The sequence below is a fragment of the Clytia hemisphaerica genome, unplaced genomic scaffold (genome assembly GCF_902728285.1).
Source record: "Clytia hemisphaerica strain Z4C2 unplaced genomic scaffold, Clytia hemisphaerica genome assembly, whole genome shotgun sequence".
In the NCBI taxonomy this organism is placed as follows: Eukaryota; Metazoa; Cnidaria; class Hydrozoa; order Leptothecata; family Clytiidae; genus Clytia; species Clytia hemisphaerica.
This window is the reverse complement of record NW_027103651.1, coordinates 265,947-281,738: the sequence shown is the minus strand read 5'-3', so window position 1 is coordinate 281,738 and position 15,792 is coordinate 265,947. Positions and strand designations below refer to the sequence as shown.

The 15,792-nt window shown below is 34.6% G+C and overlaps 1 protein-coding gene and 1 long non-coding RNA gene across 2 annotated transcripts; both read left to right on the top strand.

Annotated features, from left to right (window-relative positions):
• Positions 1–6,427: 6,427 nt before the first annotated feature.
• LOC136803157 (uncharacterized) lies at positions 6,428–7,999 on the top strand. The gene is made up of 6 exons (XM_067059902.1): positions 6,428–6,466; positions 6,575–6,777; positions 6,950–7,066; positions 7,191–7,346; positions 7,531–7,733; positions 7,939–7,999. The coding sequence occupies exons 1-5, from the start codon at positions 6,436–6,438 to the stop codon at positions 7,645–7,647; spliced, it is 624 nt and encodes a 207-aa protein (XP_066916003.1). The 5' UTR covers positions 6,428–6,435; the 3' UTR covers positions 7,648–7,733; positions 7,939–7,999.
• A 13-nt stretch (positions 8,000–8,012) lies between these two features.
• Positions 8,013–8,784, top strand: LOC136803156 (uncharacterized). The gene is made up of 3 exons (XR_010846097.1): positions 8,013–8,029; positions 8,194–8,361; positions 8,640–8,784. It is a non-coding gene; the product is annotated as an uncharacterized lncRNA (long non-coding RNA).
• The last annotated feature ends 7,008 nt before the right edge of the window (positions 8,785–15,792 follow it).

The window sequence follows — 15,792 nt, the reverse complement described above, 5'->3', positions numbered from 1 at the left end:
GTTCAGTTGAGGCTTTAATTGATTAATAAAAAGTGCCTCTAGTGTCATTAAATGGCTTGCCGAACGAGAACTACCTTTCAAAATGGCTACGTCATCCATTGTTAATGAGTGCTGGCATGACGTCATGTGAATGGTAACGGGTGCGTTTTTCCTACCGTGCTCCTTAATTCGGGTGATAAGATGTCGCCGTGTTTGGCCAACATAGCACGAATTACATCGTGGACAGGTAATTTTATAAACTACACCACTTTTTAAGGATTTTTCCACGGAGGACTTCAATGATGGTAGCACTGTTTTTAACTTTTTCAAAGTAAATATGACACGACAAGGGGCTTTCAACTTTCCAAGGTTATATTTCAATTCCTCAGATAATTTTCCCCTGTATTCAACAAAAAACATTTTCGGCTCATCTTCTTCATCTTCATTTTCTTCCACCACAGGAGGCTCTTCTTTTTCAAACAATTTGTTTAAAGTATCTCGTATGATAGAATCAACTAGCGGTTCGGGATATTGATTTCTGTTAAGGATTACTTTAGCACGCTCTAAACCCTCATGGAATGTTTTGTAAGAGCTACATGCTCTGAAAATACGATGAATCATTCCAATAACAACAGATTTTTTATACTTTAATGGAGCAAGAGCGTGAAAAATATATTTGGGTTTTCTTATTTTGCTATAATAATAATTGCATGATTGCGCAAAAAGTTTATTTTTAGAAAATAGTTTGCAACATCAAAAAATAGTATGTAACATCATAATATTGTAAGACCGTAATCCACACGCAATAATTTTTCATTTAGTCATATTATCTTACAATATAACGCTATCCTACATCATATGATATGATATAGTATGTTTTATGCACAGCGACTTCTATAATATCTTATACCGGATATTGCCATTTTGCATCAATTTCGTGAAAAAATAAAAGTACAGCTCGAGAAATTCAAGAAATACCGTTTTTCCGGCGAAAATCGGCTTTTCCGGCAATTTTTAGTAGGTTCCGGCTTCAAAAATCAGTTTAATTGACAATTGAACTATGCTTGATAGTGTGGGTATTGTTATAAATAATGTTTTTGTGTGAAAAAACAACAAAACATAAGGCAAAAGTCCGATAAAAATCTGTAAAAACGGCAATTTCCGGCATATTTCCGGTATTTTCGGCCGGAAAAAAGTTTTTTTCAAAAATCGTACTCTGCAATGTTTTGGGCATTCTTAATACGCATCTTTGTGCAAAAAAATCAGAAAAAACTAATGATGAAATCTCGAGGAAAGGCCAAAAAACGGTTTTTCCGGCTGCCATTTTGCATATTTTTGCCAAAAATCAGAAAAAACTAATGAGCCAATCTCGAGAAAAGCTGGTAACAGCAGACGGACGAACGAACGGACGGACGGACAAAGGTTAATTTATAGGACGTCAGTGGGGGAATTTCTTAAAACAAAACGTCATAAAAGTAAAACAAAAAATCTGCCATTTTTTCATATTTGATTATTTTTAATGGAGACAAAAATTCGGGGTTAATTTCCCACCGGGGACGATATTTTGGACAATTTTTCTAGTGGGAGGGGTTCCCAGTGGGGATGTGAGAAGGGGGTGTGCTATCAGTAAGCATATAAATAGCTAATAATACGCAGGGAACGAGGTTGCTGGGTTACCAGACTCCTCGCTGCAAAATCCTTTACGCGGTCTTGCAAAATTCCGTAATCTAAACCTTTCAGATGTGAAAATCTATCAGGGGGGATCAGGGTCAGAATTCGCCGGAAATTTGGCCGTCGAAATAGTTCCTCGGTCGGCGGAATAGTCGTCCGGCCGGCGGAAATATTATCTGGCCAATGGAAAATCTGCCATCGGAATAGTCATCCGGCCGTCGGAACAGTTATCCAGCCGCCGAAAAAGTCACCCGGCCCGCGGAAAATTAGCCGTCGAAAAAGTTATCCGATCCGCGGAAATTTAGGTCGAGTTATTTTTTTGAGTTGTTTTTTTGAGTTATGAAAAACCGAGTTGTTGCGTCCTTGCTTTTTCGTAATTTTTGGCTTGATTAAAATAACCTTATCAACAACAGTACTCGGGAACCGAGTTATAGAATAACATAAAATAAGGAAATTTGAATAGCTAATCTAAAAGTTAACAACTCGAATAATTTTTTTAAAGCAAAAAAAAAACAGTCTCAACGGTCGTAAGGGTAAGGGGCTCATTTTCGGTTTTTTCAAAACTGCATGTACTTCCACCTCACCAAAGATTCAAATTAAAAATTAAAAGCATTTTTTTGTAAAAATGGTTTTTTAGCTATTTTTGCTGACGTAAGCATTTTCTCGATTTTTTTTTCTAATTTTCTAATTTGTTTTATTTATATACGTCTCTGGTCGAAATTTGAGCTCGAAATCTTTCTTCTACCTGAACTTATTCAAGTTTTTCTGTCAATGACGTCATCAAAATGGCGGATTTTTCAAGGATTTTCCAAATTTTCTCGAGTTTGGTGCATTATGGGACATCTGACAGGACACATTCATGACGGCTAAATTAAGCTTCTCCAAAAAAGCCCAAAAATAGGTATGTTTATGAGGTGGAAGTACATGCAGTTTTGAAAAAAACCGAAAATGAGCCCCTTACGACCGTTGAGGTAACGATATTGATGATGACAATTACATCATAATTTAAACCAAAATTTACGGAAAATGTTATCATAACTCGAATTTTTCGTAGCTCAAAAAAATAACTCGACCTCAATTTCTGCGGACCGGATAATTTTTCCGACGGCCAATTTTCCGCGGGCCGGATGACTATTCCGACGGTCAATTTTCCCCCGGCCGGATAGCATTTCCGCCGGCCGGACAAGTATTCCACCGGCCGAGGAACTATTTCGACGGCCGAATTTCCGGCGAATTCTGACCCTGATCCCCCCTGATAAAAATCTTTCCCAAGATAGCTAACTCGAAAACTTGTGCGCGAAAAATAAATTCCTAGTTAACTAACTCAAAAAAGGTTTTGTGAAAAAAATCCAAGTTAGCCAACTCGAAAATTTTTTTGGCGAAAAAAAAGATTCAAGTTAATTCTAACTCGAAAAATCTTTTTTGGAAAAGAAAAATCCAGTTAGAATTGAGTATACGTCATAATTTACATTTATGACGTCATAATTTAGCTAACTCGAAAATTGCTAACTCGAACTTCTCTAACTCGAATATACGGGCCTCCCTTCAGAGCTTTACCGTGTCGGAAGAAAATTTCTGCATCTGGGAGCCAGATAAGGGCAAACCATAGGCTACGATTTTATGTGAAATACACTTTGGTACAGGGTAATATACAAACTGTCGACCATCTACACTGTCGAACAACTGGGCTATCGATTATGTGAACGATCACTTGTTCGATGCCCACTTGTTCGACAATTAATGTCGAACAAGTGGGCGTCGAACAAGTGAGTGTCGAACAACTATAGATTGTCGAACAAGTGGGTTGTCGATCAAGTGGGTTGTCGATCAAGTGGGCGCCCATTTGTTCGACAACCCACTTGTTCGACAATTTTACGAATTTGTCGAACAAGTGAGTTGTCGAACAAATGGGTTGTCGAACATGTGACATATCACCCTTTGTGCCTATGTCTTAATTTCTTTCTTCTTGTGACTCTAGAGTAGTCTGGAGATCCATACCCTCTATTTAAACTTACACCACCCAGTAGCAAAATTTAACCCAACAACTTCTCCTTGAGAGTATGGTATTTTTGACCCAGTTTGAATTTGGTGGCAGATGACAGTTGACAAAATTGGCCAATAAAATTCAAGGAGAGAAAAATAAATATGCACATATTTATATCGAATTTTTTAATTTTTAGTTCTCGCGAAAATTAGTTCCAATAAGGTATGCAGAGTTCAGACATGATTATGTTATAAATTACGAAAATATGTCCCTTTAAAAATGGTGGTTTTAAAAACATAAAAATGTAGCAGAAAAGGTGAAAAAAGCATGAATATGTTGGTTGAGCAGGTTTTGGGTCCCTTTTAAACCAAAAAAAGCCTTTATTAAGAGATTGAACCAAACATTTCCCCGAAATGAAAGCAAAATAACCTTTTACCATGTAAATTACTTTACTCTGAATATAAAAACAGCTACAATTCTACGATAAAATCCATATAAACAATCTGTAACATGTAAGTCAAGCAGCCATTAATTTCCTTCCTCTCACTTTCACTTTGTAATCAACATTGGCTTTGTTTTTAAATGCATGGTTTGTTATTCAACCACTAAACAATTCAATATCGACTTATATATACAAGAGTACGTGCAACCAATGATACTACTTCTAGTTTAGGAGGTTGATAACTACAGAAAAATCACTGCGTGTGTGTAAAAAATGTTTACATTTAACCCCCCTGAACAGCCCATCCACTGGATGAAAGATCAAAGGAGGTCTTTGAAGCACTATTTTATTGCTCTTTTGAGCTAATCACCCAATGTTTGGATAAGAATATATTAAAATAACAAAAAATAAAGAATTGTTGACCAAAAAAGAAATCAAAACACGGATAAGTATGACAAACTTTAGAGAAAGATCTAATTCATCAAATGTTTCAATAGCCTTTGCTTCACCGCGGGAAAATACCGCGGGAAAATACCGCGGGAAAAAAGAATTTTTTAAGCGAAAGTGAAAGTGAAGTAAATTTTTTGAAAATAAGAAGATGGAAGAAACTCAAACTAATTATCATAATGTACCATAATGTCATTTTGTAGATTATGTAAAGAGCCATATAAAGATACCGAAAAGAGCAGAGCTTCTAGATTCAACCTCTACAAACGCAAGTCCGTAAACGATGAAAATTTGAAAGAAAAGATTGAAAAGCTTACTAAGATAGAACTTGAGGAAGGTCCTGATAAGGCAAAGACTATATGTCGAGAGTGTTATAGAAAAATTCCTTGCTTGGAAAAGCCAAAGCTATTTTACGTGAGTGGGATGCTGAACCAAATAACGACGTGCATACTGTTGATGACCAAGTAAAATATATTTTTATACGGGTAAAAGATATCCCTTCAGATCCCTTGAAATTTGAGTTCAAAATCATTATATCCGAGATATCATGAATTAAAACACCCTTACTGTAAGTAAGTGAATCGAACTTTTCACCGCGAACTTCACATCACAAATTAAGAGGTTCAGAGGCTATCTATTCGTTAATCTTTTGCAAGCCGGCACAGGGACTGAAATTATTCTTTTGTAATGTGAAATGTTCATTATTTGTGTTGGGATAATCCTGGTAAACATATTCTCGTCTATTTGGCAATCGAGAAATCGGCAAAAAAATTCAGATAGAAATTGTAAATCACTTTAAAAAATATTTTGCTATCAAATTCAGGTCAATCTACGATCCTTGACATTATCATGTTTTGAAGAGATTCGCAACCTAGAAAACGACCCCCTTTTAACTGACACAAGCAAGGAGAGTATTCTATGTTTCGATGATAAAGACTTCTGTGATAAAATCGAAGAAAAATGCCCCACGTTATCGGCATGTCTTAAAGGAAGCTTGGGAATTTTGGGTGATGACAAGGAACACACAAAGCCGTGTCGTGCGTCTGTTTATGGCTCAATTTTCAAAACCAGGTAAAAGATCGTAACAGTAGTTTTTTGTTCTTAATAAGCTTGAAAATTTAATGACCCTCAAAGTTGATTTTTTGAAAGATGGTCTGAAAGAAAACAGAGAGTTTAGTTTCTCAGGTCTCTGTAAATTATGGCTTACATTACAAAATTGAAGAATCTTTAAAAAAATAGAAGTTAACTTCAATATTTCAGATATTCAAAACGAGGTTGTATAGTTGCCTCGCGTAATGACCAACTCTTAGTTGCTGGAGGTTTGAAAAAACGGGGTTGTGGATGGTTCAACAAGTTTGGGATAAACAACACCTATAGTAAAGCCTTGAAAAGAAATCGAGAAATGGGCGAGGATTACGGTAGGGACGCCTAACGCTGGAAATCATCATGGGAACACGAGTACCAACAAATGCAAGCTGCGGGACTAGATCCATCAAATCTAGATGATTTAAAAACGTACAGAGCTGTGCATGGACGCCCTGACGGTTTTACGGTACTTAATATTCAAAAAATTCATACTTTAATCAAAAGGAGAACGCAAAAAAATTTGAAAGACTTTTTGATTGTTTGTTGCTCAAAATGGCTTACACTGGGGTTAACTTAATAGAAAAAAAGAGCATAACAAATCAAGGCATTTGATAAAAGAATATAAGATGATTTGTGATTGTGTAGTATGTCTTTAATATCAATTTCACAAGTTCTATTAATTATATTGAACATTTTACTTTCTGAAAAACGTACATTAAAATAGATATAATATAGTTAGTAACTTTAAAGTACCTTGTCTTTAGATCATCAGTGACAACCTAGATTTTGAACAACAAGCGAGACATCTATTCACTGGTTACATTCAATGGCAGTAAAAAACAGAACAATTCCCAAAGGTAATTTTGTTGATTCTATTAAACTTATGTCCTTAGGGATTTTTGTGTGAAGACACTTATTTTAAAAGAAAATTCCTGTCAAAAGTTCTGACTGTTTTCATTATTCAGAGGATGTCCTCCGAGAAGCTAACTTTGAAGATCGTGATTTACTTCCCGACTCTCGTACATTTGAAACCATTTACGAATCAAACAAAATATTGATCGCAAGAATTTTGGTGACACACCTTCCTGCATTTAAAATGTTCAAAAAAAATGTTTGTGGTCACATAAAACATCCTTATTCAGAAGAAATGGCTAAACAATCAGAGATGGTAAGTTAAATTGTTTCAATGAAAATCACTTATTATTAACTTATTATTAACTTATTAGCTTAATATCGAAAACAAAAATCTATTCTCTATCTCCTTCGCCAAAAGAGCCTACAAATAAAGGTTCTGCTATTTAACTATTTAGATTATTCAAACTAATTATTTATTTTCAAAGGTACCACTTGGTCATTTGTTCAAGGCAGAGAACATCACTGGGGAAATGGTTGAAATCCTAAAGGAGCTCACAAATGAATATGTACCAAAGACAAAGCTTGAGAATGAAACTTTAAAGGTAAAATTTAAAAACATGCAAAACAAAAAACAACTGTGCTATAACTATAACCATACTATAAAAACAATGCCTATTCCATATTATATTCTATAAAATATAAAAAATAACTACTTTTCCTTTCTAGGTGATCCGATCCATTGTATTTGGAGGAGACCAATTGACCGAGGAAAGGGCATCAAATGCACAAAAAGGTTTTCTGGACGGTTCTACCAAATACGAAAGACTCCAAGGACTCTTACGGACTTTTGAAGGGTGGCATACGAAAAGAATGCTTTATATAGTAGGCAATGTCAGAACTTCTTTTGATTGATTCAGACATATAGCAATATACTTCTTTTTGAATGGCTACAGTATATCTAAATGGCAAAACAAAAAATTAAATAATAAATCCTCCCTTTTAGGAGACAGACAATAGAAATATCTAGGGTAAATAATGAAACAAACCACATTATTTATAATTTCAGCTTAAATTCAAACAATTTGGCAAGGAATCCTCACCAAAGGAGACCATGACACCTGCCTGGTCAATGAACGTTGCACATAACATCAAATGCAAAAAAAGGGCCTGCAAAAGAGTATAACGCATACAAAGATTACAGCGATATGGAATTAGATTCCCAAGTCATAGCCTCAACTATGGTACATTTCTCAATGACTGAATCCGAAGGTATACATTTTAATCCCAATAACCTTAAAACAGCATGTTTTTACCTTTAAAAAAGGAGGATTCTTTGGATACTCATTTTGTATAGTAACAACGACAGTTTATGTCTGTCAAACAAAAATGATTTTGTGTTGTGAAAGTTCAAAATAATCAAAAAATACATTAAATGACACTATTAATATAACTAAGATATAATATATTACTTTAGATGATCCTGTCCCAGAGAACATTCGAAACACAGAAAATGCCAAAGTAAAATTTGATTGGTTATATGGTCTTATTGAGAAGATTCTTGACAAGTAAGGATAATTTTCAATCTAGTAAAAGTAAGATTTCAAAACATACAATGTATACGTGAAATACTTTATCTATATACATGGTGTCATGGTATATACATTTAATACATATTTGAACTCGATACCTAATTAATTGGTAGCTTAATTTGTTAATTATTTTTCTCCAGATTTACAACGCAGTATCCTGAAAGACTACAAACACCAATTGGGAAATACAAGAAATCGGAACAAAAAGCTCAAAAAGTCCTCTTTTATCTTTGCAAAAAATGCTCAAATGTGTATACTACCATGAAAGAACGACACAAACACGAGATGAAAGATCATTCATACAATAGGTATATATTAGATTATCATGGGACATTTAAATGTTTGGACAAAAGGACCAATAATCAGCCAAGCTCTTAGTTGCTAGACTTTATATTTAAAAATAAAATAGATTTTAGCGAATTGAGAAGAGACAATTGTAATCTCCGATGATAATTCCTTTCTTCATCTTAATAATATTTAGACTGTTGCAGACAAATAAACATTTTTGATTATCTGATAATTTGTAGCTTTTAGATTGTTTCTTGTTATTCTAGATAAATTGACAATTTAATATTTCAAATTACAGATATGAGGGATGTAATTTTCGGTTAACATACCACAAAGCCCTGCTCACTCTAAATCTACTATTGCGTAACATCAATGATGCACACAAAGAAGGTGATGGCTTGAGGACTATTGAGTGTTACCGTATGGCCCTTCTTTACTTTAAAACTTTCGGTCATCGCAAGTACTCCTTCCTTCTCAATCATGAAATTACTGTGTAACCTAAAATCAACACACAAGAATCCCACGAGCTGATTTTTGACAGGTTCATCAACATACATGGTGTCCCAGGTAAAAATATCCCTATGGACCTTCACCTTGAACATTTAAATAACTTCCTAAAGGAACAACTGAAGACCTTAAGAAGCAATTTAAATGAAAAAATAAATGCTAAAAGAATTTCTGAGGCAATGAACAACATCCGTACCCTGGTACTCACAACAGAAAATAATTTGAGCATCAAAAAACCATCTTCGGGATCACAAAAGAGGGACTATAGAGACACTGTCAAAAAGATTACAAAGGAGATGAAAAACCAAAACCCTTTTGTTGACGATAATACGTATAAGCCGTACGAAAACTTTGAATATTTCAGTGACACGCTTTTAACAAAGAAAGACACAACCAAACTTTTGACCTGGACAAAAGAATTGAAATCAACAGAGAAAAGAACACCAGTAACATCATTGACTTCGCAGTGGATACTTGAATGATTTTATATTGAGACATTTACTTTTGTTTGTGTATATACATTCAGTTATATGGAATCTTGTTGCATTTTTTGTTAGTTGATATTTAATTTTTGATAATTTTTTAGTCTTATTTTTAACAATACATAAATTTTTATGTTTTTATGTGTTTTTATAATTTTTGTAGAAAGTGTTTGTATTTCAATAGCCTGAGTACTGTAAATATTTTCTATAATATATCGTTAGGCTATAATTATTTTAGCCTTAGACGGATTTACACTTTTATTTCTTACACATTGAAATCGTTGGGACTAATTTTTTTATAAGAAGTATGTTTCAAGATGGTTGTTACTGTATATTATGAAAAGCTACCTTAATTTTATAACTTTCAAAAACTGTCATTAGGAACAAAGACCTAGATTCAAAATAACATACAAAATAATTATCACCTAACAATATGATGAATTTTTGTAGAAAAAGTTTTTGTTTTGTTTAAATTATACTGTAGCCCATGCACACTGTAATCATTTTCTGAAAGTTGACATGAAAGAATAAAAGGAGCTACCTGGTGGTTTCAATTTTTAGAATTGTTACAAATAGCTTTCTTGGCCTAAACTCATTAAATTCAACAACATGTATAAGTTGTCCTTCATAACATTTTTCACACACCTATTCGATCTGGTAATGACTTCAAAAATTATATTTAGTTCAGATTTTGTTCTCTGCTAAACTCCAATGGGTACAGGATCATCTTAAAAAAAATAATAAAAGAAAATTGAGCACTAAAAACAAAATACTTCTAAAGAACATTAAAAAATATTTGAAGACTAATAGTCATCATTAATCTTCAAGGACCCCATAATCTTCTTCAAGAGAAAAATCACTCTCAAATTCAAAATCCCCAAATTCATATTGTTTTTCCACATTTTTCACAATTGTGGTTCACAAGGAAGCGCTGTATTGCTAAAGTGGCTAGCAATAATGTCAAATATATCCTTTGCCTGAGATTCAGAAACGATTGATAGGTTTGTGGTGACGAACAACTTGAAAAATGATTTCATTTGTTAATCCAGATATGATACCTGAGGGAACAAACATTGCATTTGAAGATTTAGTTATTTTCTCATGAAGGTTGAATAATCTTGATTGGATTGTTTCACAGTCCTTGTCAGTTACATTTCTTACTTTGACAGGTTTATCTTCATCTGATAAGGTAACTTCAAAGTACGATTTTTTACATGTTTTAGATTCACAATGACAATCTTGTGCACAAATATTGCAGCAGTCATGCCCAGGCTGAACAGGTGAGATCTCAGTATCTGACTCACTGAAAGGAGAAAACAGTTTTTTCCTTAGACATCCTGTATGGTCAATGTAACTTTTAACATCATTAGCAATTTTGGCAGCTTGAGAGAAGCTGTAAAAGACTGCATGACAATCTGGAGCATTTGAGCGACCTGCACGACCAATTTGTTGGGCATAATCAACAAGGTTATGTGGCGGACCAAAATGCAAAACAAACTTTACATCTTGGCAATCAACACCACAGCCAAGAGCACTGCTGCAAATGATGACTCATTTTTCTCCGTCGTTTGAGGTTAAAGATTCTAAATACTCATTCTTTTTGTGTGGCCAGGAACTTGCATGGTATATGCCAATAAACTTTTCGGTGATGTCAAACGAGCTAAATTGAAACTGTTCGTATAACCATCCACATAAAATTTGCTTAGAAAACGACTTTCTACCACGTAAAGCGCCTTTCCGTAAAAGCTTTTGTCACACTCTTCGCAAATGTACGCCTTTTGAAACAACTCCAGGACAATTGTTAATATTGTCGCGTCCATCTCCAAGAAAAGGCATTCTCTCGTTCCAGCGTTACACGTTTTTTTTTTTTAAGAAACACACTTTTAAGAAACATGAGGCTCAGAATGTCTAAAAACTAAGAAACATCTAAGAAACATGCTGAGGCTCAGAATGAGAAAATGACATTTTTAATTCGGTTTCTTTTAAGAACCTTCCAATCCAGCCTTCCATGAGGCTGATTATGTCAAAAAGTTTAGAAACATGTAAGAAACATTTAAGGCTCAAAAGGCCGATTTCTTAAGAAACATTGAGGCTGCTTGGTAAAACTAGTTTCTTAAAAAAAAAAAAACGTGTATACTGTGTGATTCCTTCATAGTAATCATTTTGGCGGGTACTTAATTCAGCGGATTTTACCAAAAAACCACAAAAGTTACCAAAAAACCACAAAAGTTAATACACTTAAGCTAGTGATTGCTACAAAGTTTACAGTACCATCGACCAAAGACGATAGAAAGAGAGTAATAATGACATTTCAACATTATGATGAGAAAGTGCAGGTTCCGCTATACAACAATAGGTTCAAATTGTCGCGTGTAAAGTCTTTTTCAATCTACTTGACAAAGTTAACTTGATACTCTCAAAAGATAATATTTGTAGAATTACTTTACAGATTGTTAAAGTAACTTTCCCAGACCATCTAAAAGACTGACAAATAATCAAAAATAACGACAAAGGCTAAAGATAACGATAAGATAACAAGGACAACATATTTTTCAATCTTTTTTCCGATCTTATCCGTTTCTTTTACTACATTGCGCTAAATAACGCTATATGGTTAAAAGAACGAGAAATTTTATAGCTTATAATAAGGAGAATTTGAAAGATAATACTTTCAGCAAAACAAATATACCATTTTCTACCAGAAAATAAAGGGTAGAAAGCTGTAAATTTGAATTTTGGATGATGAAAAAAATCTATGATCCACTGAAAATGCTTGTCGCCATTTTGATTTTCATAGTTGTATTTTACAGAATGTAGTATAGTGTAGAAAAAAAACGAAAATATCTCCTCCGTATATTACTTTTCTTACTCAAAAACGTAAATTTTATAGCAAGATCTTTATTCTGGGTTTTCTCAGAGATCTTTTCGAACAATTGCTAATAAAGTTCAACGGGTTTTCCCTCTTACAAACCATTAACCAAATGTGGATGCCTTTTGTTTAGATAAGTCAATATCCGGCTGATATAAAATAAAGAGCTTCTTGCGAAGGCTAGATCCGACAAAGAAAATAGATCTTTTTACATTCGAATGTTTATGATTACCTTTTTTTGAGAAAGAAGAAGGGGAAAACCCTTTATTGTTATGATTCGAATGGTTTCTTTTTCGTTCGGATTCGAAAAGTAAATAGTATGTCTCTGGGGAAATCCCTCTGATTGGAATGTCTACTTAAACTCTTCTAAAGAGATTTTCGTGGTTTTACCCTCTACAAAGGAGAGTTTTAGAAAATATAAAATCGTTCTGTAAATTATACAATACTATTATGCATTATGCAATATGCATTATGTTTTATGCATTATGGACCCGTCGAATCTAAATTCCCAAAAGGCAAACATTAACTCTAAAACAAAAAGTACTTGAAATTCAAAATGTCTCATGAGGTGTAAACAACACAATTATCATTGTGAATATGTAATTTTATAGCAATGAAATCTGTTTGAAAACGAGGACAATAAATTTATGCATCTCGAGAAGAGTGAATTGCTACCTCGGCATATGGATCGACATCGTGGACTTAGCCGTATCACAAGTGCAACCTGACGACAACGTCTCGCCACCATTTCCACATTCCCGTTCTCTGAAATGACCAGGTCCGTTCCCTTTTTCACCACTTTCATCTTCCAACTCACCGTTTCTGCTCCAATTCCCGTTCTCACCTCACTTTCCGGTCTCATTTCACTTTTTATTTCCACCTCACTTGCTTTTTCCAATTCACTTGCTGTTTCCAATCCGCTTGCTGTTTCCAATTCGCTTTCTGTTTCCAATTCACTTCCCGTCACCCCCACATCCTCTGTCTCAAACACGTCTCCCTCATCAACCTCCATTTCCTCATCTGCTTTGTCCTCTTCTTCCATTTCGTCAACCACCGCTTCTCTTTCTCTTCTCCTGCCTCACCACCTTCATCACCGAGTAAAAATTCTGACAGCAAAAACTGGCGTGTCTCAAGGTTACCTTCCCATAAGGAGCGGCACTTCCGGTACACCTTTGCGTTTTCCCTATCACAAAGCACACAGAACTTCACTTTGCCAAGCCATGTTATTGCTCGAACCTTTTGACATTTCTGTAGTTTTTTGGAGAGAATCGATTCATTTTTTTTAGAAATTCGTTCTGAAAGAGATCGAACAAGTCTTTTTTTTGACTGATCCAAGATTTGAATGGGCGTCGGTGTCAATAAATAATGCTTGGGCTTCAGATGGTCTTCGAATTGCAGGAAAGAGTTCTCGATTGGTCTCTGCGCATGCATTGTGATGACGCTAAGCGTCATCTTCTTCTGCGGTTCCAAAGACCAAGTTTTCCCCAGAACTTGATTATTATCGAGCATTGACATCACATCAACCTGAGGAACGGGAATTTGATCAACCGCAGCAGTGTCTAGTAGCTTCGAAATGTAGGTGTATGAACCAGCTGGTGCCGGACGCGATTCTACTTTCACTGCTTCTTTTGACTGCGTTGTGGTTTGTAAAATGAAATTTTTCATAGCGGATAGCGGAAGTACCAAATTTCTACTGCAACATCCATATATTAGCTCAATGATGAGGGTGAGTATGTTATAGTCCTGCTGTGTTGCCAAGGAGGTCAATACCACAGAATACTTTCAGATTTTCTACCAATGTCTTTGGCCTTTTGCCAAGTCACTGGTAAACGTCATAGTCTCCCAGTCGTTCAAGGTCAAGGGGACCATCCTTACGTATATTCTTTATGTCTTTCAAGATACTTTTAACGATGTCTTCTTCTTTATTTGCTTGTGGTGCTACCCCGTAACGATCTTTACATTCCATACAAACAGGGACAGTTTTACAAGTGATAGCACCGCGCTCTTTCATAATTGTAACCTCATTAGCTGTGATCTTGCTGGAACCTATTTGCAGGAAGTTAGTACATGTTGAAGCCGGATCATGGTTTATGCAGCCACATCCTTTTTCGAACACCATTTTTTCAAATTGAAAAGATATCTCTATAAGTAGTCAAACCAGGTTCTTGAGAAATGCACGAGAAGAAACTTTCACCATTTTCTTACGAATCAAAGGTGAACAAACTACGACAAAAGTACATTTGGCATTCCCGTTAGGTAGACAGATGAAAAAAAGCAGGGTTACACCATGTATATGATAAAAAAAACAAACGAGAAACCTAGAGAAAAACAAATCCAAAAATTGACGATAAGCAAAAATCGATTTTCGCGAAGTAGGGATTCTTAAAATCCTTCATATTTATAATTTAGCTTTAAATTTTCAGGAAATGTTGCTATAAAGTGACAAAATTTATTCATATCATATATGACGAAATCAGCAAAATTTGTTTGAAATTTCCTTGACGTTTTACATCTTCGGCCGAAATCTCTAAACTGTATTCCTTATAAAATGGAAGTCCTGATCTTTTAAGGATAGCTTTTCTTGAGGTGAAAACGATATCGCTAAAAGTAATACGACGCTGGAAAATTCGAGGGAACAATCACTCAAAATATCTCCTGATTTCTAGGAAAGTCAAAACAAAGAGCCAAAAAGTTAGAAAAAATTGGTAAAAACACGGCGGTATAAAATATTCTCTTTGTTCACATTTCCTAAACCTGAGTAAGTTTTGCTGGTTTTCATGTAATATGTTGATTTGCCAATACCTTATCGGCCAAAACTTAGGTGGCCTTAATTTTAGTAGGATTTACTTTAAGGGCAGAAACTTTCGCGGTCAGAAAGTTTTGCGAGACCGAAAAGTTGCAAAATTTCGTGGATTTAAGGGCTCTGGACATACCTAATTTTTCGATTTTACACCAACCTTAATGGCAATTTCTGCATTTTAAAAAGATTAATGTATAACTTTTTTTATATATCCTGTTAAACCTACCTAGTAGAATTTAAAAATCGAAAAATTGAAATGAAAAAACTAAAAGAAAAAAACGAAATATGTAAAATCTGATCATAATTTGCCTCAAAAAGGTAATCAATATTTTTTAAAAAACGTAAGAGTTGATTTTCCACCCAAATTTACTCAAATTTGGCTAAATCTTCTCTGCACTATAAGGGTCCAATTTCAAAGGTCAATTTCAAATTTCAAAAGGGGGGACACTAACCTTGATGTCTGACGGGAACATGCCACTGGAGTCTGAAAAGTGGACTTTGTCAGACTCGAGTGTGTCAACGAGGTGAATTTTTTGATCTGTAAAATTTATCAAATTTTGCGAATTTTCATAATGAAGAGTATTGAGCTCAAATTTAACTGTATAAACAAGTTCAAAATATTGTGTAATTGATTTAATGTGAAAATATAACCTTTTAACTGAAGTTTAGGGCAAACTCATTTGTTAAAACTGTCAAAAATCGCGAGTAAACGACAATGAAGTAAGTCCCAAAATTGCTGTTTATCAAAAAAGCAACGACTCGGCCGAGAGTTAAGGGTCAAAAACAACTGTTT

Bases quoted from the DNA above. Each gene is read 5' to 3' on its own strand.
- LOC136803157 (XM_067059902.1), top strand. From the start codon at position 6,436: ATGGCAGTAAAAAACAGAACAATTCCCAAAG. The intron at 6,467-6,574 runs GTAATTTTGTTG...TTCATTATTCAG, and splicing joins AAACAGAACAATTCCCAAAG to AGGATGTCCTCCGAGAAGCT. The intron at 6,778-6,949 runs GTAAGTTAAATT...TTATTTTCAAAG, and splicing joins TGGCTAAACAATCAGAGATG to GTACCACTTGGTCATTTGTT.